The sequence below is a fragment of the Struthio camelus genome, chromosome 3, assembly GCF_040807025.1.
Source record: "Struthio camelus isolate bStrCam1 chromosome 3, bStrCam1.hap1, whole genome shotgun sequence".
NCBI classification, from domain to species: Eukaryota; Metazoa; Chordata; class Aves; order Struthioniformes; family Struthionidae; genus Struthio; species Struthio camelus.
This window is the reverse complement of record NC_090944.1, coordinates 10,417,731-10,444,761: the sequence shown is the minus strand read 5'-3', so window position 1 is coordinate 10,444,761 and position 27,031 is coordinate 10,417,731. Positions and strand designations below refer to the sequence as shown.

The following is a 27,031-nucleotide window of genomic DNA, read 5'->3' as shown; positions in this document are numbered from 1 at the left end:
GTATCAGTTTAGTTTTGGCGGTTTAAACTTTATTTAATCTAGTGAGAACAAAGCAGCATCAAGCTGTGTATGCCATGTCCCAAAAGTCAACTCAGAAACCCAAAAAGGATAAACCATGGCCACAGAGTATTTCTGGAGGATTTCCACCAGGTGTTGCACAAGCCAAAACCTCTTCATTTCTTCTTTTTTCTTTCCCGAGGTTTAGGTGCCTTCTTGGCTTGGACAGCAGGGGCAAGAGGTGGAAGATTAGGAACAGGTGGTTTCAAGGCTAGCATCTTCTTCTGGAGTCTCAGCTCCAGGATTTCAAAGGTGGCCTGGATCTCAGCCTGGAAGATCTCACGTGTGGTTTCCTCCTCAACTCTGATCACCTCTTCCACTAAGGTCGCCAGTCTCTAAAGGAGCAAACAGAAACACAGGAAGGTTGAGTTTTCTCTTTTTAGAGTTGCTTCTTGCTGGCAAACTGGAACGAGTCCAGCTTCCCAGTATGGGTAATCCTCCTGAAACACATGATGTGTAAGGAGAAGCTGAGAGACCTGGGTTTTCTCAGTTTGGAGAAAACAAGGCTCAGTTACCTAATGGGAGGCTGTGGAGAGGATAGAGACAGTACCTTCTGAGAGATGCACAGAGAAAGAATAAAGTGTCATGGACACAAGTTGCATCAAATGAAATTCTGGAAGTGGTTAAGTGTGGGGACAAGGTCCCAGAATGACCATGGGGTCTCCATCCCCAGAGATTATTCAAAATTCAATTCAACAAGGTTCTGCTCTAGTAACCTGTTCTAGTTGGCCCTGCTTTAAGCAAGGGGGGGGAGTTGGACTAGAGATCTTCAGAAGTCCCTTCCAACCTGAATTATCCAATGATTCTCCATCGTAAACCCTCCAACTGTCTTTTCTCCTAGCATGTGGAACTCACCCCCCTGGATGCCTAGAGGAGGGTATCCCTTTCAAACAGGCATCCTTTCTGGAAGGAGTCCTGGGCAGCAGAACACCGTGGTGAGTGTGCAATTTTCCTGTCTCACTAGAACCCCATATGCCAAACAGAGCTGAGTGCGTGGGAGTCACAGGTCCAGCCTGGTGCAGCATCTCTCACAGAACCGCTGAGGTTGGAAGGGACTTCTGGAAATCCTGCATGGGATGGGAGGGAATGCATGATGGATCTTCTTTCCAAGCAGAGGCCCAGCTTTTAGGGGAAAAAGAAGTGGGAACTGGTTGCATGAATCTCATGAGGCTGAACGTTCCTTTCCAAACCAGCATTACATTACAAACCAGCCCTTCCCTGCTGACTCCAGAGGAAGGAAGAGAAGAAAACCCACAACTGAGACCACCATCAAGAGTACCTTGCATGCCTTGCCTTCCCCAACCTCCTGAAAGCCTGAAAGCGACTCAGAGAGAGTTTCTTTTCCAATGCATGGTAATGACATGTAAGGGGCTCGCTGTAATTAAAAAACCCATTAGAGCTTCCTGGTTGTTCTTCCCTGCTGCTTTCCTGAGTTCAAAAGGTGATTTAGGATGACATGCTCTGCTCTACATGAACCTGCCAGCTATTGCCAGCAGCATGATGAGGTGCCCCTTCATTGTACATTAATTCCACTAGGCATACGGCCCAACAATCAAAGTAGCTCATTAAAGTTTAATTAAATTTCCCAAGCGATTTGCTCCCGGGCTAAGAACCTGTAAAGCAAGCTGAAGCAGGTCTGTATGTGCACGTGTGTGTGTGTGCGTGTGTGCGCACGCGTCTGTTTTTTGGTGCTTTCTTTCTTTTTTGAGCATGTGTTTTTTTTTTTCTCCCAAACTGTTATCAATGCTTCATGGCTGGGGCATGAACTAAAATCATAAGGGGCAATACAGTCCAAATTGCATGAAAAAAAGCCAAATCCTGCATATTTCATGCACCCACTCCTACTGACATCACTATTCTCCTGGAAGAACGGCAGGATCTTGTATCACGTTCTCTTTGTGATATATAAGCAGAAGCTGCTAGGACAAGGAATTAGAGGAGTCACCCGCAAACAGATTAGTTTCTACAGTCAAAGCTTGGCAAAAAAAAAAAAAAAAGAGATGCAGAGGAAATCCAAACTCAACATCATTGGATGGCAAAAGAAACAGATTTCTATATCTCAAAGACAAGTCCCACTGGGCATGTCTTATTCTCTCCCTCAGCCTCATACATGAAATATTGGAAAATAAGGAGATAGAAACATCAGGTGATTTGCCCCAAATCAGAGAGTGAATTGGTGGGAGAGGCTTGGAGCCACCTCCAACCCCTTTGGCCTACTTCAAGTGCTGTACCTGACTGTATCTCTTTCAGTAAAAATAACGTTTTACCTCTCTGTCTAGCTTCTCGCTTGGGTCTTCCAGCTTTTTGTACACTTTTTCCAGGATGGTATTCTTCTCTGCCCTTAGCATCTTTCGGAGATGCAGCACATTGGTACGTTTTTGGGTCTCGGCAGCTGACAGGGCAGCAATTTGCTGCTGGTGTTTTTCAACCTCTGCATCTATGCCAGTCTCCAGCGGGAGGGGATGTGGGGGCACGCAGACCTCCAGGGTGGCGTAGCGCTGCTGCACTGTCCTCTTGTGGCATAGCAGGAATTGGTAGAGGTGGAAATGTTTGAAATACGTGTTGAGAAAGTAATCGCACAGAATGCCTGGCTTGAGTGGCCTCAGCTTCGGCTCACATGCTGAGACTTTATCCTGGAAGACCTGGAGGGCCTGGGAGATGGTTAGACCTGGAAAGAGATTAAAACAGCTCCTGAGGCCTGGATTCAGTCCAACGAGAAGAGAGAAGATCTTCCGAGGGAAAGTCTCCTGCTTTAAGATTTTACTAGCTCTCCAGAGGTGGCCAGCTCTTTCCACAGACTCCAGAGGGAAACCAGACAGCTACAGTCCTAATTTAGAGACTTTGTATGTGCATAAAGATGAGTGAATGCAGGCCTAAATGAGGCTTCAAGAGCCCTGCAGCTATCAACGTGCACTATTTTGGTACTCTCTCTTTGAAATGATGCAGCTATTAGCATCCACTGATGTTCACTCCATGGGAAAAAGTAAATTAACCTCCTCCTAGCCTTTATTATTATTATTTTCATTTTCGTTTCCTGCAGTTTCTACCTGGGCTGGGCAGAAGGTGGGAGGCTGTTGTTTCCAAAGAACTATTAAATCAATTCTTATTTAAGAATGCTCCTCAATAACCCAGAAGCCTCTGCCTAGAGGCATATGACTACTGAAGCAGTTGGACATGCATTTTGGTAGTTCAATATTCACCCAAGGACAACTCCCGTCTACTACTTTGCTCCATGATACAAAAATGTACCTGAGTCAGTATCTTCAGAGAAAGAAAACCACTCCATGATGATTGCTTACAGGCAGACTAACCAGGGCCAGGGCCCATGTTCTGGCTTTGTGGCGAGCTGGCCTGGTCTGACCAAGCCCATAGAGCTAAACCCTCTCCAAAACACGGTGGCTTCTCTAAACAATCTATTGGAAATGGTCCCTGGCCCATGCTAATTCCTGACCCACGGCTGGGGACTCTTAGAGCCTGTTTCAGTGGGCTCAGACCGAAGCCTAGCCAAGGACTGTGTTAACAACAATGTGAACGATTGAGCTCTGGTGGCCAGCCCATGTCTTGACTCTGATGAATAGATGTATCCAGAAGGTCTCTGTTATTTCCTGCTAGCTGGAAGTTAATCGCCAGATTAAAATTCCCTGAAGACTGAAGAAGGAGCCAAGGTTGAGGCCTAATTCAGGGGACTGAAAAGATTTACAGGCAGAGACATTGCTGATCCCTGCAGAGTGATTGTGCGCTGTCACGGCAAGAGTGGAAATTCTCCTGTATTTTTCCTTCAACTGGAGTGGATGGATAGCAAACAAAAGCAAATACTAAAACACTTACTCATATCGAAATAAGCATGAGCGCAAAATCCAGTCACCCCCTCGAAACTTCAAGTGAGGTGGGGATTTCCATGTATTGGATGTGTTTCCAGATAGAAAGATAAGAGTACAGCTGGTCAAACATTTTCCATTGATCATTTCCTTGCAAAAAACATCCTTCTAAGCAAAAAAAAAAAAGAAATTGAAATAAAATTCTAGGTTTAGCTTAGTTTTCCTCAAACGCACTTAAAGAGAAAATACATTTTATATAACTTTTTCCACTTTTCTCTACTGTTTAATGGCCCCCATACATAAAATAAAAGAAAGCGATGATTGACTCATGAGAGTGAGGTTATTTGAATTTTTTTAAAAATGATGCGTATTTCTTTTTAAAAAAACATTTTTTCATAGCATAACCCAAACTCCTGCAGAACATTCATAGAAAATGGGAAAACTGATATTTTTCATGCACTGTACCTCTCTATTTTCATTAGCTGTAATTAAGAGTTTCTTGGTCAAGTTAAGATTTATTATAATAATCAGATATATCAGTTTTGAAGCCAATCTAATCTTTGTAGTTTAAAGAGAACATAATGAAAACATAAAATGCCCAGCTCTGAACCTTTCTTGTTTAGCAAACACCTTTAGCCTCTAAGAAATAGATAAAGCCATAGGAGCTTAATTTTAGAGATAACATTCTGTCAAGATTCCTTTGGATCTGGTTTTACTGTATGTGATGAAGTATATTTTTCACTTTGTTTCCTATGGAAATGTGGCTTCTGCAATCTCACTGTTTATCTATGTCTGCTGCCTCCTCCTTTACTACTTTTAAATCTTTTGGCCAGTTTCAATTGTGTACAGGCTGGGGGTTGACCTGCTGGAAAGCAGCTCTGCAGAGAAGGACCTGGGAGTCCTGGTGGACAACAAGTTGACCATGAGCCAGCAGTGCGCCCATGTGGCCGAGAAGGCCAATGGTATCCTGGGGTACATTAGGCAGAGTGTTGCTAGCAGGTCAAGGGAGGTGATCCTCCCCTTCTACTCAGCCCTGACGAGGCCACATCTGGAGTACTGTGTCCAATTCTGGACTCCCCGGTACAAGAGAGACATGGAGCTCCTGGAGCTAGTCCAGCAAAGGGCTACTAATGTGGTGAAGGGCCTGAAGCATCTCTTCTATGAGGAAAGAGTGAGAGAACTGGGCCTGTTCAGCCTGGAGAAGAGAAGATGCAGGGGGGATGTCATCAATGTGTATTGATATCTGAAGAGAAGGTGTCGAGAGGATGAGGCCAGTCTCTTCTCCGTGGTGCCCAGCAACAGGACAAGAGGCAACGGGCATAAACTGAAACACAGGAAGTTGCATCTAAACCTAAGGAAAAACTTCTTGACTGTGAAGGTGTCTGAGCACTGGAACAGGTTGCCCAGAGAGGTAGTGGAGTCTCCTTCACAGAATCACAGAATCACAGAATCACAGAATCACAGAATCGTTTAGATTGGAAGGGACCTCTGGAGATCATCTAGTCCAACCTCCCTGCTCAAGCAGGGTCACCTAGAGCATATTTCCCAGGATCACATCCAGACGGGTTTTGAATATCTCCAGGGAAGGAGACTCCACTACCTCTCTGGGCAACCTGTTCCAATGCTCAGTCACCCTCACAGTCACAGTCACACCTTCACTGCAGATATTCAAAACCTTACTGGACAGGGTCCTGTCAATGTGCTCTAGAGGACCCTGCTTGAGCAGGGGGGTTGGACGAAATGATCTCCAGAGGTCCCTTCCAACCGCAGTCATTCTGTGGTTTTGTAATCCAGTTCAAGAGAGTGGAAGAAGTCCCGATGATCTGAAGTTCAGATAATTTCAGTGAAATACATCTGGGCAGAATTCAGAGACCCAAAACGCTTCCCCCTCTGAGGATATGGCCACAGGACATGCTCAACTGTACTACTAGACATTAGAGAATGTACACAGGCCAATCCTATGAGCAGTGCCTGGTCTGCAAGATGAGCTTTGAGGTGAGCTCCTCACAGGATGACATTTGAATGATGCAGAATTACTCAGGACTGGCCGGGCTTCCAGGCATCAATTCCTGGTCATGCCATGACCTGCTACATGACTCTGGGCAAATCACAACATCCTTCTTATTCTCAATTCTCAGCCTGTAAAACTGGGGCTGCTTTTGGCACTGAGGCATCTTACAAGATTAAAGGATCGTTTATTTCACAGGTAGGAAGGGGAGAACCTGGACAAATGGGATTTTTATGTCCCCAAGTTCAGGAGCAGGGTTCAAACTCAATGGAGACATCTAAAAGTAGGTGAGCTGAATCCCACCTCTAATGCCTATAAGCAGACATCAGCTTGGGAACAAGACTCACTTTATAGATGACAAAGAAAAGGGAATTGATGGGATGTATATCTGAGAAACTATCTGAGAGCTAAAGATCATAATCCACCCCAAGGTTTCTGATGGGAGCATCTTCTAATATTGGAGACTGTTCCTAATACATCCAGACTGAGGGAAATATTTGAGGGGAAGTGAGAGGATATTAAAAATATTACACCTAACCTTGGCAATGGTTAGACACTCAGTGTAACAGTAATAAAGCTAGAAGGAGATGGGGTTTCCATCACACAGCCCCTTCACAGTCTGTGCAGAGTTCTCAGAAGCCAACACAAACCACTGAAGCTTTGTGAGGAAATTTCAAGAATTCCACCTTACTATCATTTTGCAGTATTCCCAAATAGAAAGGCGTCCTTTTCTCATTTCATTGTTTTTAAGTATATGCCTTTCAGATTATTAAAATGTGTTGGAAATATTGCAAAGCCTCCTAAAGAACTCCATACTTTAACATTAATTAGTGAACAGTTTTTCTTCCTGACTAAAAATATGAGGTTTTCAATAAAAACATAAGATTGATAGATTACTATTTTCAATTAAAATAAACAAAATGGGATCAGAGAAGATATATTTTTGCCAAAAAATGAAAATTTTATAAGAAAATTTTTTTCAGAAAGGCTGCTTTTTGTCAAAGAAAGAATTATGATGCTCTAAACTGAGAGAGCAATTCAAATTGTCTAATTATTTATTGATTTCAGCCAAGTCACAAAATTTCATTTACAGACTTGGTGAATACTAAAAATCAGGTGTGGAGGCTACACACATTTGGAGATGGTAGGGAAAGAGTGATCCCCTTCCTAACATTACAGGCTAAGTTATGTTAATGGCAGACAATAATTACCAGTGGAGTGAGTCAGGACTTTTTGCAGGACAATTACAGTCTTGCTTCTGCCACCAAATCACCACATACCCTTTGACAAGTCTCTTAAGCTCGGTGAGTGCTGGTTAACATGTCTGCTGCACAGGAATGATAATTTTTCCCTTAAGGGAACTGGGAAGCTTAATTACTTAGCTTCCATTATGCTCTGCAAAATCCTAAAGAGATGGGTGAACGCATGCTGTTATTACAATTTCCTCCAATTTGACAATAATGAGTTGGAGAGAGAGTGGTGCCTTTTGGGAGAAATGTCTGTAGTAATAGGTTGAGCCTTGGGAGATGAAGTTATTGGCATGAAGATATTTGGCTAGTAAGAAAGATCCGCGGTCCTTCCAGCAACACATGGCAAGAGCACAACCAAGTCTATAGGGGAACAGAGGAGAAGCCGTGTTGAACAAACTGATGTGGTGATTAAGTGCACCATTCCCTTGATGCTTTTTGATGAGGAAAGTCTGAAAGACCTGAATTTCAAGGGGGTTTGGAGCCTGTCACCCACCGATCTCACTTGGAGGCAAATCTCCCTGACTTTCTTCAGGCTTGATGTCCATGAATGAGTCATATTGCAGGAATGGGGTTAGGGCAATGATGATCAGGAATTGAGCGTGTACACTTTTTTCTGCCTGGGCATGCAAATCCTTCAGCAATCCCACTGGATGAACAAGAATGGGTTATTACTGAGTAAAGTGTCTGAGTACCTCACCAACCTTTTGCCAATACGGGTTCATACACAGAAGTAGAGCCCAGATCCTTTGCACATGCATCCAGGAGAAACCTTGCAACAAATTACTCCCCAAATCCAGCAGCTTTGCACACATTTCTCGGCAGGACAACCAGTAGGAGACAAAAATCCTTGTGTTATCAACGTCATATGATACACAAGTGCCAGCCATTCTCAGGGACGGTCTTCGTTTGAGGTGCACAGTGCAATACAGCCCTGGCTCCACAGCAATTAGTGCTGAAACAGGCACAGTAGCTGGCGATGCAAGAGGAGAAAGAATTCATCACCACTATTTATTATTATCACGACTACTCATACTGTACCTGGGGAACTGAAAGCAAGAGAATATTCTTTCGAATTTACACTACAGCTCCATTCACAACATTGGCAAATGTTCAGGTAGTGAAAGCAACAGAAAAAGCGTCAATCATAGCATCATAGGGAAATTTAGGGCTCTATTTTGCCCACCTAAATGTAGGCACTTAGGGTTACATCTCTGTTAGCCACCTAAATGCTGCCAGGCCCTTTCCCTGGCCAAATTGCCGTTATCTCACTTCAGCCATACTATTAACTTCCCTATCAGGGTGACACACCCACATTGCCTACTGAGAAAGTCCCTGGTCAGTGCTAATTCCCAAACTGCACAGCAATTGCCTGAGTCACTGCTAGTTGGCCCAAGCAAAGAACGTGTCAAGGTCTGGGCTACCTATTCAACAGAGTGAACGGTGGCGTTCCAGTGCTGGTGCCATGGGATTCCCAGTTTGCTAGTAGAGATATAACCTAAAAGTCCAAGCCTGAGTTAATTTCCTTAAGTTCCCTCTAGTCAAAGAGGAGGCATCCCAGAGCAGGCAGAAGAGCCACTGAAGATCACCTGCACAGGAAAGTTGCACGTAATACCAAGAACTAGCAGCACCCCAGGGCTGAAAGAAAAGGACAGCTGCAGCGGAAAGAGATGTCAAGTCAATGATGAAGGTCCTGAGCTCCCTGCAGCTGTTAAAGTTGCTTAATGCTTAGGCAGTTTGGGCTGTGGTCACACTAGTTATGGGTAGCCATCTGCAGAGGACCTGGGCCCTTCTGCCCAGCTATGCAAGAGCAATGGAGAAGACGGAGCACAGCCCGTAGGTCTGCTAAAGTCCAAATTCTGCTCTCTGGTATGCCCATTCCTCTCACTAGGGCACAAAAAGCTTATATTTAATACACTTTTAATGCACTTCTAAGACAACCTCTTGTGAGCCTGAAGTTATGTGGGGCTGGTATCTTCTGGTACTTCTAAGTTGGAGTCTGGCCTTTAGTCTCCAGGACAACATCCATGCTGGCGTCTGCTCCGCAGTCCACTTATATACATTACCAGGGGTCTAGAGCCAGAAGCTGATTCTGGTATAGTAGTGTAAGCCCAGAGTGGGTGGACGTCAACGAAATTGCTTAGAGACTGAAAAGAGACTGAGGGAAGCTGATCTCTCGATGTTTAAAACTACTCATGGCCTATAGTTCAGTACCACGCTGCATGAGGAACGGCAGTGATATTGTGCTGAGGGACTTGATTAGGAACCATGCCCCACACATGGCAACAGCAGGAAGAAGTTAAGGGGGTAAGCTGGGAATTTCAGGAAGCCTTGGAGGAGCTGAAACCATGCTGGAGGCAATTCCTATTCACATCTTAAAAAGCGGGATTGTAGCTCTCAGGAGAGAGCAAAGCTGTGTGGAGGTAACCAGTGCCACTCCTTTGGTTTCAGCAACAGATCGAGATGAAGGATGAGCTACAGGGAGCTACCGAGCGGCTGTAACAACACCTCAGGGAACATGACCATCCCTCTGCAGACTACGTCGTGGGCTGGGACACATCCTTTGCTATGCCAGTACTAGGAAGCCGGTCCTAGGAAGCAAAACAGCAACAGCATTGATTGTCTGACCTTCCGGCCAGATGGCACTCCCTGCATGTCTTTACTCATTCAGCCTCTAAAATCAGGCAGCCCCATTGAAACCACCTCTGAAGTCCGTGGTAGGTCCCTCTTGCCCACACAGTTACAACCACTCTTTTCTCTCCCACACTCCTAGCACCCCTCAATCCCTCCTGCACTACTGCAAGTCCTTTCCCTTATGGGCCATATCTGAGCCTGTTGCTCCCTCATTAGACTTTCACTGTTAAGCAAAAAGGCCCTCATGGACTTTTACGGGTCTCATCTTGGCTCCGTCTTCCTTCATGCTGTGGCCATACACAGAACGGACCTCTGCTCTTGCCTTTGTTCACTCACTACCTTAGAGCCCCTCCACTCTGCACTCCCAACCACCTCCACTTGCTGGTGCCAAGATTAGGTTAGGGGGAAAAGGAGAGCACAATCTGCCCCTAACTCTACACTTCCACCTCTTTCTTCAAATCCCCAGTTAAAATGAGCTTCCTCCCTGAGACAGATAATCTTGGCCTTCCATTGTATAAAGACAGTAAAGCAAGGAGCAAGGTCAGGGAATAAACCAGAAAGGCTATACTTCCACTACTCAGACACTTGCTTTTTCATCTCCTCTCGTCCAGACGTTGGCTGCTGCCAGGCCTAGCCCTTTCTGTGCTAAAGCCACGTTAGCTGGTTTCACTCCTTCAGCTCAGAAATGCCCCTCACCCTGGAGATGTCCTGAAAATGGGGCAAGGCAGGAAAACCCTTCCCTCTCTCTGAATAATGAGTAATTTAGCCTGGCTTAAAAGTATAGCTTAGTCAAAGACGCGCTGTGGTTCTAGCCATTCACCTCAGGGTCTCTGTTAAAAAATCCTGCTAATCAGGGATTAATCAGAGATAATCTCGAGGCCTGTAGGGGCAATATGAGAGGAAGTTCTCTTTAGAGCCCCGCATCTCCTAAGGTATCATTGCTCCTGATCCCCCATAGCCTCCTCGTTCTGTCCCAGTAGCCTGCACCTCTGATTTCCTCCTTTGTTGATCTCTGATTTTGTGTGGATTCAGCGAAAGCATAGGTTGTCTCAGGACTTATTTTCTATTAATACTTCTGCAGGGATGAGAGACAGGTGAAAATGCAGTAACAGAGTGAGAGCACAGAAGGCAGTTCCTGAAATATCCATGAAAAGACACCTCCAAATATTTGTCAGGCACTCACTAAGAAGTCCTCGAAGGTGCACGTCCTATCCTGGCTTCTTAAACTGAAGTGACTTTTTTTTAATCCCCCCCTCCATTCCTCCCCTCCAAAAATATTAGTTGTGGAGGTGCACCCTGGCTCCTTCTCAGGACTTCAGTCTATCATTAGCATCACATGCATTATTCAGTGGGCTGATTATGAATGAATCAGCATAGATCCCTCCCCTCTGAAAACTGAGAAAAGCTTGCAACTTGGTCAGAATGCCCCATAGCCCTTCCTGACCTAGCTGATTGCACAAGGACACTTAATTTCTTAGTGATGTTTAATTAAAATTTAATCTAATTTGTTAAGAAGAAGTGGATGTCCTGAATAGATTTTTATTTCAAAGAGAACACGAAAAAGTTGGTGCCCTGATCCTGTGTAGTGTCAGGAAAGTAATGAAAGGCCACATTTTTATAGGGAGGATAGCCAGATTGTAAGATCTCTGGGTCAAGAAGCACAGGGAGGTTTGGGGGCTGTTTGATACATGACTAAAGTTGTATTATTTGCAAAATAAATAAGGAATGAGTGATTATTAAACTCATTCTCTAATCAAAAGAGTCAGCAGGCAATCCCCACCTACATTATAAACCCTTTGATAAACTCTGCTTAAACCTAGCAATCCAGAAGCAATTATGCAGTAATGCTCAGCTACCTTTCTGGCTGTGCATCCCTTTTCCTCTTTCCTTCCCCTCAAAATCCACCCTGCAGCAATTTCATCAAGCTGAGATTCTCATCCCATATCGAATGTGTTGAATGGATAAAGCCTGCGATAGAAACAAGTTGTCTGTGACAATAATTCACTTCTGAAATCAGCATTATGCAAATGTGACCCACCCTAATTTGCATGAACGGGCCCTGCATTATTTTATGAGTAAACAGCTCTGTGAGTGCCGGAATACCAAATCTCTCAGGCATCCCTGCGGAGGGCCTAATCCAGGGCAGATTAGGGCATTCACTTCAATTCAGCACCTTCAATATCGTCGTGCTTAGGGCCTGTGGACTTCAAGTGCCATTCAGCCAGAGGCATCAGCTCTCTTATGGATTTTGCATTGACATCTTAGTTTCATTCCATACGTACAGTGAAAACCCCAGGGGGCAAGCAGGCTTACTCAGGAATCAGCACAAAACCCTATCATCTCTCTTTTCCAGTGTGGTAGACATGGACCACCTCCAAAAGATGAGCGAGATGCATATCACACAAAACTTGGTACCTTGAGGTAGTACTGTTCCCTGTTCTCTTTCTATCCTGAGTAGGAGATGATAAGATAACTGTTTTTTCCCCCTTCTGTTAGGTGGGCATCTCCTGCTGAACTGTGTTGATGTGGCTTGGCTACTGATTTCTCTCATTACCTACTCCATCCTTCCCATTCTCAATGGGGGAATGAAGGATAAAAGGATCTATCATCATCCTTGTTTCTCTCTTAGCTTAGCTTAGGTGTGATTCCTGCCTCAAATGTATCAGTTCAAGTAAGAAGGAATTTCAAGATGACAAAGAGATGGATGGAAAAACAGCCCACAAGGAGAATCAGCCTTATCACACCTTCTGGAGTGTAACCAACAGCAGAGACTTATTCTACTTTGTATGGAAGCATTTGGCACTTGTGAGACTGTATCTGGAGTACTGTATCTGGTTTTGGGCTTCCCAGTGCAATAAAGACATTGACAAATTGGGAAGAGTCTGGTAGAGGGTCTCCAAGACAGCTAGGGGGCTAAAGCACAGAATTCACAAGGAAACACCGAACAAGCTGGGCTTGTTCAGTCCTAAGCAGAAATATCTAAGGGGAAATCTTATTGCTGTCTCCAATGGCCTAATGGGAGAGTATAGAGAAGGTGGAGCCAGGCTCTTCCTGGATGTCCATAATGAAAGGACCAGAAGCAGTGGACACCAACTGCAACAATAGAAATCCCCGTTAGACACTAGGAAAAATAAAAGTACCATGATGATGATCAAAAATTGTAAGAGGTACCCAGGGAGGCAGTGGGATCTCTATCTTTGGAGATATTCAAAACACGGCTAGGCATGACCCTCAGCCATGTGTTAAAACTTTGAAGTTGGATCTAACTTCAGAGTCACCCTGCTCTGAATGAGAGGGTTGGACCAGAGACCTCCAGCGATCCCTTCCAAACTGTAGCACCCTGTGAGTCTGTCAAGAGCCTAGGACAAGTCCCAAATTGCAGGCTTTCTCTGCCAACACAGTATGTAAAGGAAACTTTAAGGAAGTTCACACCAAGCTCCACAGTGAAAGGTGACTGCCCATCACTGCTCAGAGCTGTGCTGAGTACACACCAGACACACCCAGTGGTGTGAAGTGACTGTTATCTCGTAAGCAAATAAGCAAAGTATTAACCCTAATTTATTTCCTGGCAGCAAGTGGGGGCAAGAAACAAACAGTCTGATGATGTCTATAAATGGCCACAACAGTGCATTACTGTGCACTACTGAGTACTGAAACCTCTAAAACAATACAAACTGAGATTCTCGCAGGGTAAAGCCCTCAAGATCCCAATATATCCACATCTGTGGTGACTTCTGGGGGACTCCGCTATTGGAAGTGAGTAGAAAATGTCCCATTAAGAATCTTCATGCCTCTCATTAAAGAACTGACAATACCACCACAGTGAACACTCAGAGTTGGGTTAGGGGGTGACTTGCCTACAGCCATAGGAGAGGAGGGTTCAGTGACAGAGATGCTGATTTTGGAAGAAGAACAGTGTAAAGGATGTACTTGTTGACTAAGAATAACCCGTCTCCGCTGGGATTTGCAGCAGTGTCATAGCCAAGTATCCACAAAACTCCCTACAGCAGACCTCATTTCTTACTCTTGGCCAGGCCATTATGCCCTAACATGGTTATAACATGGCAAGGGAGGGGCTGAATTCTGGGTTCATTTCAGTGGTGTAAAACCCTAGTAGCTCCTTCAACTTTAATATCTTTATTCTAGATTTACCCTTCTGTAATGAAGAATACGTATCTAGACCTGATATCCAAGCAAGTAAGTCCAAAACAATGGAAGATGCAAATAAAATCAGAAATAATATTACTTGCTGCCACACAAGGGGCCCAAGTCTCAATCTTTAATCTGACTTCTCTCTTCTGCTGTGATTTAGGTATACTTCGAAAAGGCTGAGACAAAGATGAAGGAAAGCATCTAGATGGAACCTGAGAGCAAAGCACAAAGCTTCATTGTTTGAGCTAAGAAGTAGCCCCCTGAGGTAATATGAGCAGTAAAGTGCTATCCTCCAGGCTGAATGTCCTCTCTAGGGAAGGAAAATATCTACAGATAAGCTTTACAAAGGAGCAAGCTCTCACACACCTCTCAGACCCCTTACTGCCTGCCTGCCCCTGGCCAGCTGCATGGGGAAGTGCAGGGATGTTTACCCGCTGCACTCAGGTCCCCATTTGGCAGGGGATGGATGGATGTTGTCATCATTATTACAAAACAGGGAAGTGCTTCAGCAGCTCACTGGGAGGTAGGGTGAGGGCATGATTTCATACCAATCACACCGGTATGAATATGCCGGCAACCCTACCCGACTTGTTCTACTGGGCTGCGCTCCCAGACATTTAACTCAGAGTAAAGAAGAGCATGACTGTTTCTGGTGTCCCCAATAACCACAGCTCTGAATAAACCCTTCACTCGCAGAGCTGTTCCCAAGCTGGGGCAGCTCTCAGACCGCCATGGACTGTTCTGCCTTTGTTTATATACAGTGCAAAACGTACTCCCTCTCTGAAACAAGGCCTACCTCCTAGGGCCTGGATTTCGGGTAACCATCCTACATTCTTTACATAAACACTTCTCTGGAGGCAATTTTTCCTCTTAATTGGCTCAGAAGACCCAAAGTTTGCTACACACCTGTAGATTTCAAATGCTGGCCTAACATCATCCCCTGTTTCCTTATCCAAACGGGATGAGGCTATCCCAAGAGCTGGATCTGGCCCACTACTCACCATGCTGTAGGTGCAGCCAAAGTAATGAGTGCCCAGAACAAAAGGAAGGTGTATTTGGGGTTATTTCTTCTACTGCTGACCTCAAGGTACTAGTCTCCTCTCAGTTTTCCCTTTCCTTGGTCAGGCACAAGGTGCAAAAAGCTCAGCCTGGGCCACACCAGCTCAGCCCTCCTTCACCTTTCATCTCCTCGAGGAGCTCCTGTGCGATCTTCCCCACTGCTGCCACTGCTGCCCAGGAGAGGCCTTTCCTCGCAGCGAACATGATGCTGTTGTAGAGGATGTCCAGCCGGATGCTTCGCCGCAGGTCCCAGACTTCATCGAAGGGCTCCCATCCCAGGAGCTCCCGCAGAAGCTGGCGCCCTTCCTCCCGCTAGCACCAAGGCAGAAAATAAGTGCAGTGTGGCAGCCCACTCAGGACCCCGAAGCCCACACCACATGCCGGACGGGACCCTCTGAGGAGCTGCTTCGAGGTGCCCTGGAGGATGTCCCCAGGAAGGGACTACGAGGTGGACACCAACTTTATTCATCAGGCTGTGCAAGCCTCAGGACTCGGGGTTGCTGAAAGCCAAACTCTCCAGTCTAGAGCTGCCCCTGCTCACTCTGGCTGTGGCAGGAGAATAAGGTGGACCTCAATCCTGCCCCCTTCCTAGTGGCCTTCTAGAGGCCATCAGACCAAGCTTTCCTTGCAGAGGAGTGCACTGGGGGGGCAGGCTAATCCTCTTCCTAATCCTGAGGGCATGGAGCATGCTATGGAGAAGCAGGCTGGCCAAACATCTTTCCGTCTCCATTTTAGTAGGGAGGAATGGGCAGTTTAGTCTGGCTCCATGCATGTGGTTGCCACTAGGCCACCTCCCAGCACTGATATCCACTGTGTCAAGGACATAAAAGGCTTGGAAACTCATCGTGTCCCTTTGCAATGACTCGTTCTGTGTTTGTGAGGGGGCTTTGGGCATTGAGGGGAGGCTATGGGAAGCTAGAGCCAAGATCTGGCTTCCGGTTAGAAAACACTGCTGCTGTTTCCAGGGGGAAAGAATATACAACCAAACTAGTCCCTGAAAGTGGAAAGCAAAATGAAAGTAAGAAAAAAAGAGAAAGAGGGTCTGGAGTTTCAGCAGAGTTTCAGCAAAGTGGCTCAGGGGGTGAACTTTAAATCCCATAAGGACACATGGTAGATCCTGTCCTGTTACCCCGTCAGGGAGTTGAAAGCCATTTCCCTTTTTGGTGAAGCCAGGAGAAACTCAGGTCACTTCCCCTGGCTTCAGCAGAGTGACATGTGTCCCCCAGCCACCTACTGCCCAATATGGGAATATTGCTATTTTAGAACATTTATATTAGTAAATGGCACTTTTACCTCGAGCTGGACAACTGCCCTCACCCCTACGGCTGATAGGAGCACCATCCTTACTGGGCTGGGTTGCTAGGCAGCACAGCCCATCTCCCTGGCTCCGCGACACCCTGGTTCTACTCCTGGCAACGTTTTCAGAGGCAATCCAGCCTTCCCGGCAGCCATAACAAGCCCCTTTTCCCCTGCCCAGCCACTCCTTTACAGTTTGCTATTGAATGTCTCAGGTCCCAGAGCTGTGAACAAATGTCTACCCGCAAAAGTCTGGATGCAAGGATCCAAGAGGGCAAAAGTCTGGATGCAAGGATTCTCCCTATCTGAAAAGTTTCAGGGCTCAGATGGGCCCCTAGGAGGGGGGACACCAGCCCTGTCTGTGCCTTTGGCAAGCAGCCGTGCATGCCCAGTGTGGCCATCCAGGGCAGATGGGAGCCGCATCTCACCTTGCTGGAGGTGAGCTAGGATTTTCTAGGCTGGCTGCAGTCGCAGCTCCTCAGGGAAGTGTTTCTGCACTATTTTGCATACCCTTGGGCAGTTCAAAGCCTGAATCTCGTCAGCTTTCATCTTCCTCAAGGTTCAACCCCCTCCAGGTTCTTCATCATGCTTCCTGCTTTCCTCTTAGCTTCCAGGTTTTTACCCTTCTCTCTGAATCCAGCAAAGTGTCTAGGCTGACTCTAGCAAACTACACAGCACTAGGGCACAGGCAGCTGGAGGAGATCGATCTGCCTACACTGTTACACAGCTAGCACAGTTCCAGGCCAAGTAAGTCCCAGGCTCACACTGGGGGATAGCATGGGCCAAAAGGTATCTCCAATCCCAGGCTGTTAGGAGGTCATGACCTTGTATTGGAGGGAGTTTAATAGCGTAGACATTGCCAGCTCTGGCCTTAGGACCAGTAATTGGGCATAAGTACTCTTCAGTTTCCTAGTAGAGAAGTCATCTTCCTGTTCTGTATCCATGTAGTATCTCCACAACTGATATATGAAAATGTTGGCATGAGCAAACCTTGGCTATTATTGGCAGTTCTCTCTGAACTGGAATGTCAGTAACTGTTTTTGTCTGGAATCTGAGATTGACCATCCTCTCCTTTCCCAGTCCCTACATATATCTGAATAGCTGGTCCTGTGGTCATTTCTCTCTAATTCCCACAGCCCAGAGGACTTTCTCCAGCATGACAAGGCATATTCACCCAAAGGGTGCCTGGTGCTGTTCAAGCCATGTGTCTTCTTGTTCACCATGGCTGCGGATCAGGTGAGCTGGTAAGAGTCTGAGTGCAGGCTGTGGAGTAAGTGTTAGAGCACTCAAGGCTCACAGCACACCTAGGAGAGCACCAGAGGTTTTGGTAAGCTGCTCAGCAGTATCATTCCCATTACCCCTATTTGGAGTTCAAAATGTTCAAAATAGCAGGGAGCTCATGGGATAGGTTGAATGGGAGAGATCTCCCCATGTGCTGAGATGACTGGGGCCAAATCTTGAGGTCCAAATTTAGGAAAAAATATATCATCCCTCAACTGGAGCGTTCCTCATATGAGGTGCCCCATTTGCGTCTAGTGTACTCGGCCTGAATTCATCCTACCAAACTTTCCTTAAGGAACACTCATCTCTAGTCCTTGCATGCCTGAAGCTTGGTCGGATGAATTCAGGCTTATGCAGATAAGCAGGGAAAGAGACTGTGAAAACTATCTAGCCGTGAAAAGCTTTGCTTTGCAGAAACTACCTTAGGACTGAAGACAAGATCTGAAGGTGGATTTTGTTCTGGTATGGCCATAGAAATCAACCACAAGTGCTTGCAAAGCGTCTGATTCCTGTGAGGAGCCTGTGTCATGCAGGAAGAACTGGAGACATCACTCCTATTGCTGATACATGGTTGTATGTTCATACAGCTGCAGAAGATGATGAATAATTGCAGGAAGGCACAAGGACCAGGCAAGGATGGAGCTTTTTAGAACATGATCACGTGGTGGGTGTGGAGGTTACAGAACTAATTGAGTCCCTAATGCTCTTAGTGCTAATACATTAATGCTTTAGCATATAAGGCAGTTCTCTCTCATACAGATTTTGGGTGCAAGGAGATTAGTAGGGAAGGGCTATCATCTCTTGCCCTTGCGTTCTGCATCTCTCTGTGCGTTGCACAGTCTGTTCTAGCACAAGAGAGAGCACTTTGGAGTGTGAAAAATACGGTCCTGAAAAAACTCTGAAGATTATCCACTGCAAGTGTGACTGCATAAAAGCTGAAGGCCTTCCTCTCAGAAAAACAAGGCTTGTGGTACTTCAGCTGCCTCCCGACAGTGACCCAAGATCCCTATCTCAGAGCCCACTGCACAGAGAGCACGGTGAGGTGGAAGTGTTTGGCTGAGGCAGCGATATCACCCTAAGCATCTACCCATAGGCTCTGCCTGGTGGTGTCACTGCACTCAAGATGAACCTGTGCAGATATGCAAGGGGCTGGCTTCCAGCAGAGATAAGATAAGCACAGCAAAGCCTGGTAAAGCTACATCTCTCTCTCAGTTTTCCCAGGAGGGCTGCTGATCACTGAGGGTCCTGCTGAGGTTTCTCCACTGTGGTCACTGGCCCTCTGCGAGACCAGGGCTACTCTTAGAGAGGGGCCCGGGCAGCAGGTGGGGTCTGAGGAGATGTGTGAGCATCTCACAGCCATCAATCACTTATCTCTGTAACAGACCAAAGCAAGGTGCTCTTGCAGCCCTGTGATTCAAATACAATCAATGTTTTGAAATGCGGGCCCTCAGGCAGAGCCCTGTGGTTTCAGTCTCTCTGCTGCACACCTTGCTGTGTCTATTTTGGTGCTATCGGGGAGAGAAGAGTGCACAACCATTGCCTGTGGCCTGGCTCACAAAAGCCAGTTGTTGGCCAGGTTCAGAAAACAGCCCTGTGCTTCCTACTTTAGAGGCAGCAACACCTTTGTAATAAACTCCAGCTGATGTGCTTGATTCTATCTGTGTCCTTTTAGCAATGTAACTTGTTGTTCTGGCTCTCACCTGAATTAGCCACCTGATAATCTCTTCAAATGCTGAAGGCTTAAATTCTTCCATCACCCCCAGCAGTGAAAATCCAGAGCTATTTCATGAAAGTTTGCGGAGAGTAACTGACTTCATTTTCACTCTCACTGACCCCTGATAGTTCAGAGCATTTGTACAGCTGCATTTCAGGACATAGTTTCATAGTTTGTTAGTTTTGCAGGTGCTTGTGTTTTTATATAAAACAAACAAACAAAAAAACATTAGAAACTATTTCAAGTAACCTGGAAATACTGAAGCAGGATACATGTTTGGTAAGGAAGGAGGGGAGATTTGGTAAAGAGATAAATTTAGTGTCAATTGGAAAGAGGGAATCTGCTGGAGCTAGGGCAGAAATCTGCCTGCAGCTGGATTTCACAAGTTTCTAGGCTCTCCAGAGGTTCTCATATATTCTTGATAATGTTGAGGCTTCATAGTACTCCTAGATGAAGTTAATCATCCACATTTGGGATCACCTGAGCAAACTATACCTTCAGTGCAGTCTGCCTAATATTACATGATATTGACATGTTGCCATAGGTATGTGTAGCCCACTGAGCATTATTCGTTCTGGAAATTACTTTAATAGATAGCAATAAATGACTGCTGAGAAAATCAGGGAGATCTGTGTTCATTCCCTTCTGCTATGCAGACTGAGCAACACAATTATCTCTTGATGAATACATTTGAGAGGCCGGGAACGATGTTCTTTCACTATATGTAAACCAGGGCTATACAGAGAAATTGAAGTCCTGTTCACTGGAGGACAACCTAAGAGGGTGCTAAGCATCTGCTGGAAATGAGGAGTGCTGGTTCACATTCCTCTATGAACAGAGGACAGGTGATTTGCTCAAAATAGGCCCAGCTGTACTCTACTCTCTTTTTCTGAGTGAGACCTAACACTTTTGGCAATTTCAGTTGTAAGGTATTAAATATTTAAATAATGGATTAGAAACAGGTGCTAACAATATCTCAATGTAAAGAAGGTTTTATGGGAGTCAAAGATCTTAGTTTGTAGCTCTCAGTCAGCAAATTTCTCCAGTCTTCTACTAAAGAGCCTAATTTCATTGTGTGGCAAGGAGTGTTTATTAATAGATACAAGGGATGGGAAATGGGGACTTCTGGGTTTGCTACATGACTTGCTGCTGTGTCATGTTCAGCAGGCTATTTCATGTCTTTTTTGCTCACAGCAAAGGTAAAAGAGGGAAAATGTTGCCGACTAGTCTTACGGTGCTGCTGTGAGTAGGGCCAGCTGGGAAAATGTGCTAAAATAAATTGTGGCTTTGTTTTTGGGCTCATGTCAAGCTGAGACTTTATAGGACTGTTTGCCCAAAGAGGGGACAGGGTGAGGACAGCCTTTGTGGGTGTGGAGCAGGGACTTACAATGTGATTCCTAATTCAGAAAAAAGGCTTGAGTCTGGGTTAACAGCTATCTACTGGTGGTGTTTTCTCTTCTCTGTAGATTTGCCTGGGGCTCAGTTTTGAATTTGAGAAGCATCCCCAGCAGAAATTTTCTCAAAACTAACATGTGTTCTAATATCCTTTTCCTCAAGAAGATCTTCCAAAAAACTTAATCACAAAACTCACAGTCTTCTCTGAGATGAGTCCATTTTCATTAATGTCTTGGGACTGCTTGGAGATTTACAGGTAAAATAGGCCCGGGAGACTGCCAAAATGTAATTAATGATAATAAATGATTAATCATTACGAGTATCTCAGAGGAGAAAAGAGCTGGAAATCCCCACTCTGAGCAACTTGGCATGTAATCTTCTTTTGGAAAAAAAAACAATGAACTGCCACAGCATAAGGTAAAGCTGATCTTGTGCAGCTTTAACTTGCAAAGCCATTCCTTCACACAGGCTAAAGCTCAGGAGATTCCTCTGGTTCCTACGACAAACAGCAATCAATCCCTTAAGAGACTGAACGTGACACCGGTCTAAAGTTACACGCCGCACCATGTGGAGTCCTCACACATGTCTGGCGTGACCCCAGCTTCTCAGCTGCACTTCTAAACAGCACAGTAGACATGACTGAAGTTTCAGAGAGGGCAAGGTGAGGAGAGAAGCTGGGGCACAATACACAAAAGGAAAATCTTTTTCTATCCTTTCGATCTTTTATTTTGGAGTATTATTCCAGGCAAATTATGCAGAACTGCGTAATTCTGATTGGGTTATGTCCCTTGAAGGATATGTTGCAAGCAGTCTCTGGTTTGTAATCAGCAGGGCAATACTCACCTGTAAGGGTAATTCAGACCTGGCTGAAGACTCAACTTTGATCTCCTTTGATGGAGAAGAAATAGAAGTATCTGAAATTAAGCCATGACTATTGGGACTGCTTGTTTGGGCTACAGCCCCCATGGAGTAAGGGTGGGATTCATTGTGTAAATTCAGCCACTGAGCTCTTTATTCTTCTACTGTGTGTGTCTTGCATATAATTGTTGTTTGTTCTCCCTTAGCAGCAGGTGGAGACCTGGTCAATAGAGCCTGGAGTATGGTCCAGCTCATCCTAAAGTAGACAGCCCAGAGGTGTCTGCTTTCCTCCAGATAAAATTGCAAAATTTGCAGTTTTATTTCCCTCCTCCCCAAATTTAAAAAAAAAAAAAATATCAACCTCCAAAGGGGACTGTGCTATCTCTTACTTTAGCATAAATCCAGGTTATTCCACTGATGTCCACAGAGTCTCTTTAGGCTCTGCTGTAATGGGGTGTGGAAACCTTATTTGAGATTTGGCAGTTTGACGCTACTAGGCATAAGCTCATCTGCAACTAAGGTGGCGTTAGGAGGCCTCTGACCTTATTAAAATAAAAGAATGTTACATTTTTGAGAAAAACATGGGCATCACCAACATTTTTGTAGGTAAAGCATAACGGAGGCCATGATTTGCAATATGGATTCCTGACTGCCACCAAAATAATAGTAGCAATTACTAGATGATACTAGATAATAGTTATTCAGAATCATAGTTAGCTGATTACCTTCACTCTAGGATATGGAAAGTTTTTTGAAATGCTTACCCTTACTTCCATTTTATGGCTGGGGAGGCTGAGAATAGGGATCCACCTCATTTAACTCTAGATGTCTACAAGGTAGAGGTCTGTATCTGAGCTAACATCTCATGCTTCCCTTATTCCCTGGAGAAAAGTAGGCACGCTTGGGGCTGCATCATCTAATCTGTTATTGACAGCAGCTGTAGCATGTGAAGAGTTGTGCCTATAGAGCACGCTGAATAGAGAGTGTAGGCTGCCAGTTCAGAGGGTCTATAGTGTAGATGTCTATACTGGGTCAAGCCATTTATTCCTTAAATACCTGTTCACAGGTAGCTTCCACTTGTGCTATGTACCAGTACAATGAGGGGGGGATGAAACTCAGCCATGCGTCTTCCTCTCTGAGTGCTCTTGGTCCAACAGAAAGGAAGCCCAGGTAAGGAAGCTGGAATGGAGTCTCAGTATACACTGGCAAATTGTTGGCATGAATGATCATTAGCAGGGACTGCAGAGCACACTAGCCTTGTAAGTCAGATAAATACTACCAAATAGAGCTAAAATTAAAGTCCATCCTCTGAACTCTCCTAGTTCACTCCTAGTGAACTTCTCCTAGTTCACTGCAACCACTAGGTAATGCTTCCAACTGAAAAATGTTGGGTTAGATTGCTTTCCTCTGAAAGCAATAAGAAGGAGTCAGGAAAGGACAGATTATAAATTGTGCCCAGTATGAGAATGGTGCAGTCCAATGCATGGCAGTGATGGTCAGTTCTGTACTCTAGTTGACTGCAGAAATAATGAGTAGGAATATTAGGTACCCCTCAACGATTCACACGCATGCTCTAAAGCTGAGGGAGGTCAGCCTTTGACTAAAAACCAAGTAAAATTGCCCTTGAAACCAAAAAGGCCATCTAAAGTGGCCACTGACATCAGAGTCTTGCCTTCCGTAGTCGACCTTTGAGGATTTATTCATGATTTAAGTTGGAATGGGGCACTCGGGGAAGGCTTTATTTCCTTCCCACTACCCCCAATTAAAGGTAGCTGCTGTGAGAGCAGAGTGGAGCTTCTATTTAATGGAAAAATAAAATAGTAGTTTGGAACAGGTAGAGAATGGCTTTATTTAAGAAAGGTATGAGAGTATTTTAGCAAGAAAGCATGATCCAAGGGAGAAGGGATTGAGCTAGCTGTCAGGTTATCTGGGATTTTCATTTTGCCTGACTCTGGAAAAAAATCTGTGAGTTTATCTACTTCTCTTTTCTCACTGGTGAATGAGGAATGATGTTTTCCCCCACTTCCCTGTGGGGGGAAACATTCTGTAGGGTTTATAGATGCTCTTTAAGATCCTCTTATGGAATATATGAAAGTTTGTCCTGGACTGAGTTTTTCTTTTCTCAATTTTGCCAGACATAGAGTTTTTTTCAGGCTGGGAGGAGCTTTTACAATCATTTCATCTCTTTCCTGCATATTACAGGCCACAGATTAAAATATGTGCTTCATGATTAGAAAATGCAAGAAAGCTTCACCAGGTATTTCAGGCAAAGGAGCCAGTTTTTCCCCTGTGCTCAGGCTTGTAGCTTGAATACCTACGTACAGAGGAGAAGGTGGCACTGAGTCAGGGTTATGGGGCAGCAGAAAGCATGATGCACGCACTGGTGCAAATTTCTCAATAAACAAATCTGTGCAAGGAACAAGAAAAACATCTTCATAACCTCATTAGTTAATTATCACTGCTGCAGATGGTGGCCAGCTGTAAGCTCCTTTCCGCTCATCTTAATCCAATTCAAAGTGGCAGAATAGCCCACTTGTTTCTTTATCTGGAGATGTGGTTCAGCATAGGAGCAGAAGGCTGTGGGGAAGGCTGCAGGAGGGGAGAGATGTAAAGTCTTAGGAAGGGCGGTTGGGGCCTGTCCCCCTGAACAGGTGGCAAGGGAGCAGACGTGCTCCATGTTTTGTTCGTAGGGGCTTGCAAAATAAAAAAGGGAGGTCTTTCTGCTTGGCTTTTGACCTCCTCCGTGCACGCTTGGGGGAGGCCAGACCTGAGATGGATTACTGACCTGAGCAAAGCTATGTTCCTGGATTACCTTCAGCGCGGTGAGTAGAATCTCCTGCTCTCTCTGTCCCTATGTATATGTATCTACATACATATGTGTGAATTATGCATGTGCATGTGTGAACTATGTGCTGCTTATTATGAAGGTCTTTCCTGCTCTGAATCAATGCGGGGAAAAGGAACCACTAAGGAAGACACTGGACAGGTAGAAAACGGAAAGCTGCAGGAGATCTAATGTTAGTATTGATTGCCTTCTTCGGCGGCTCTCTTGTCCTCTCTTCTGTCATCCTTTGTCTCCTACTAGGAAAGCAAGATATGTTGAAGTTCGTGTGGGAGAAGTAGGCGCCCACATTAAATGAAAACTATGTTTATGGGGGAAGGCTGCTGATGTGATCAAGCCATAGCTGGTGGCTGTATTTTGCTCTGTTGAGCAACGCAGATATTATCACTGGAGGGTTTCCAGAGGCTGTTGTTTTCCCTGCGAGGCTTTGCACTGAAATCAGTGGGCTCTAGATCCAATCCTTAGCAAGGTATTTCCCAAGCAAACAGGTCTCCTTTCTGCCTGGAGAGGAATTCTGTTTTTCCTGATATAACTTGGTGCAGGCAGTTAACGTCTTTCCTGCTACTCAGGGACAGCAGGAGATTAGGAGTGGATCAGGGCCGTAAGAAGATATATGGGCTCCAAAGCACAGAGAGGGGACTCCTGTCCATTTTAAGCAACGTTGCCAGGCAGGGAGCCAGGCTGATTGCAGGTTTGCACTGACACTGGTCCCTTGTGGGAAGAGTGTTGTGACTTTCACCGCAGTCCCAGCTGGGGTCTGAACCAGAACTGTATGATCTGAATAGCTCACAAGGATTTTTTTTTTCTTTCTTTTTTTTTTGCAATGCCTTAGTAATTCTAAACACAAGAGGGGGACCTTGTGTGTTTTGGCTGATTCAGGCCTGAGGTCATTAACCCTTGACTGTTCTTGAGTGAATTATAATTAAAAAATGAATTCATTTCTTGGGCTGAATGTGGATTCATACAATTAATACGACGAGGATCATTTCGATCATCGAATTTGACCTCTTGAATTGCGCTAAATTTCATCCCACAACTTCTGGCCTTACGTTTACAGTCTTTATATTTGTGTTAGGAAACTCATAATGCCAGGACTTGAGTCTTTAGGGATTGATTAACTGCTCGGCAAGACATAAGGAAGGGAGGAAAAGGACTGATATAAATTTACGACAAGGCCATAGGTCAGCTGCTCGCTGAACCGTTGAAGTGAGGACCCTTGCAATGCTCAGTCAGCTTTTGCTCAAAAGCCATCTAATTTCATCTTTTTGTTTTGAAATAATATTGCCTGGTGGCAACTCTTCCTGTAAGATTGTGGCGAACACCTGTATCTGCTTTCAAACACTTGAAACCACAGCAGTTTTTTGGTATATATTTAATCACTATGAATTATTGGTTGTAATGATTATCGATTATTATCGATTATCAGTTGTCACCTTTCGCTCCCCAAAACTGCTCTTTAGAACAGCTGAAGGCACAAGACAGTCCTTCCATCTCTTGCTGCTTTTGTCCTGCTTCATTGGATCTCCCTTTGCTTTTGTGGCTTTCGGAGCTTTAAATGGATTTTTTTCATCTCTTTGTTTACGTCCTTCTAACTATGATTATGGTTATTCAGGAGAAATCTGAATCATTTGTCCGAACAGGTGTGTTTTATTACTATCAACTGTTGTTATTAATGTGTGTCCGTGACATGAAAAGAGGAACAAATGTATGTTCAAGTGTAAAGTGACACTTCCACAGCTTAATTTTTTTTTTTTTTTGAGACACAGTCAATGGATTCCCTCCTCTCTTCCCTTGAAAGTGCAAAAATTTTCTCCTGAAGCCTTTTCTGCGTTTAAAAACCCGTTTTCCCCTAGTCTAATTTTAAGCAACCTGTAAGAAGGGGTTTACACTACTTCATTTGTGGATTATTCCAATCCAAATGACCTCAATTCCCCTTTTCTCAGTTTTATCTCATTGCATCTATTTATACCCTTTTGCACTACGTTAAGCAGTTCCTCTGCATGACCGAGAAGAATCAGCGCCTTATCGTTTAGGCCATACAGAGAAAGAAAATCACAGGACAAAACCATGACCCAAGTGCATCCAATGCCAAAGCCCTCCTTGGTTTAGAAGGAGCCTTGATTTCATCTATTTGTGTAATGCCTACACTTCACCTTCCCCTCAGCTTTGTAGCACTGCCTAACTTGTCTCCTGGCTTGCAGTTTGCAGTCATTCTCCATTGTTGATTTACAAGGGGTGAGTGCTCTTAACAATGGAGATCCTACTTCTTCCTTGGCTCTCTGTTCCCTCCTGCCTGCCAGCTCTTTTATTTTCCCTCGGGCATTGGTTGGCCAAGCGATGCATGTTTAGCGCTTTCAATCTTTTTCTCATCTAATCAATTGCCTAATCATTTTGTTGCTTTTCTCAAAAACCTCTCAAAATTGTCGGCATCCTGCAGGCTTATGGCTGCCCAACATTATCCTCGGTATTCTTAATCCTACAGGGCATGCAAGTTGTTTGTTGCATTACTTTCAAAGGTGTTTACGCTGACGTTGGTGGCCTGGATTGCGTGAGCAGAGTCATGTATGTACTTCAAGGCTTAGCAGGAGGGAAGGGCTACTGAGATAGTGCTGCAAGTCCCTCCATGCTAGTTTCAGAACAGCTCACTTGAAAAAAACGCAGTTCTGCCAG

The 27,031-nt window shown here is 45.0% G+C and overlaps 1 protein-coding gene across 1 annotated transcript; it reads right to left on the bottom strand.

Annotated features, from left to right (window-relative positions):
• Positions 1–173: 173 nt before the first annotated feature.
• Positions 174–21,627, bottom strand: C3H8orf74 (chromosome 3 C8orf74 homolog). The gene is made up of 4 exons (XM_068936395.1): positions 21,505–21,627; positions 15,095–15,287; positions 2,325–2,725; positions 174–392 (listed from the first exon to the last, which is right to left on the bottom strand). Exons 1-4 carry the CDS (start codon positions 21,625–21,627, stop codon positions 174–176), a joined length of 936 nt encoding a protein of 311 aa, XP_068792496.1.
• Between the last annotated feature and the right edge of the window lie 5,404 nt (positions 21,628–27,031).

Excerpts from the sequence above, each read along its gene's own strand:
- C3H8orf74 (XM_068936395.1), bottom strand. The coding sequence starts at position 21,627 with ATGGGGGCTGTAGCCCAAACAAGCAGTCCCAATAGTCATGGCTTAATT. Across the intron at positions 15,288-21,504 it reads GGTCTGAATTACCCTTACAG|CGGGAGGAAGGGCGCCAGCT; the intron begins GTGAGTATTGCC and ends CCTTGGTGCTAG. Across the intron at positions 2,726-15,094 it reads GCTCCTCGAGGAGATGAAAG|GTCTAACCATCTCCCAGGCC; the intron begins GTGAAGGAGGGC and ends ATCTCTTTCCAG.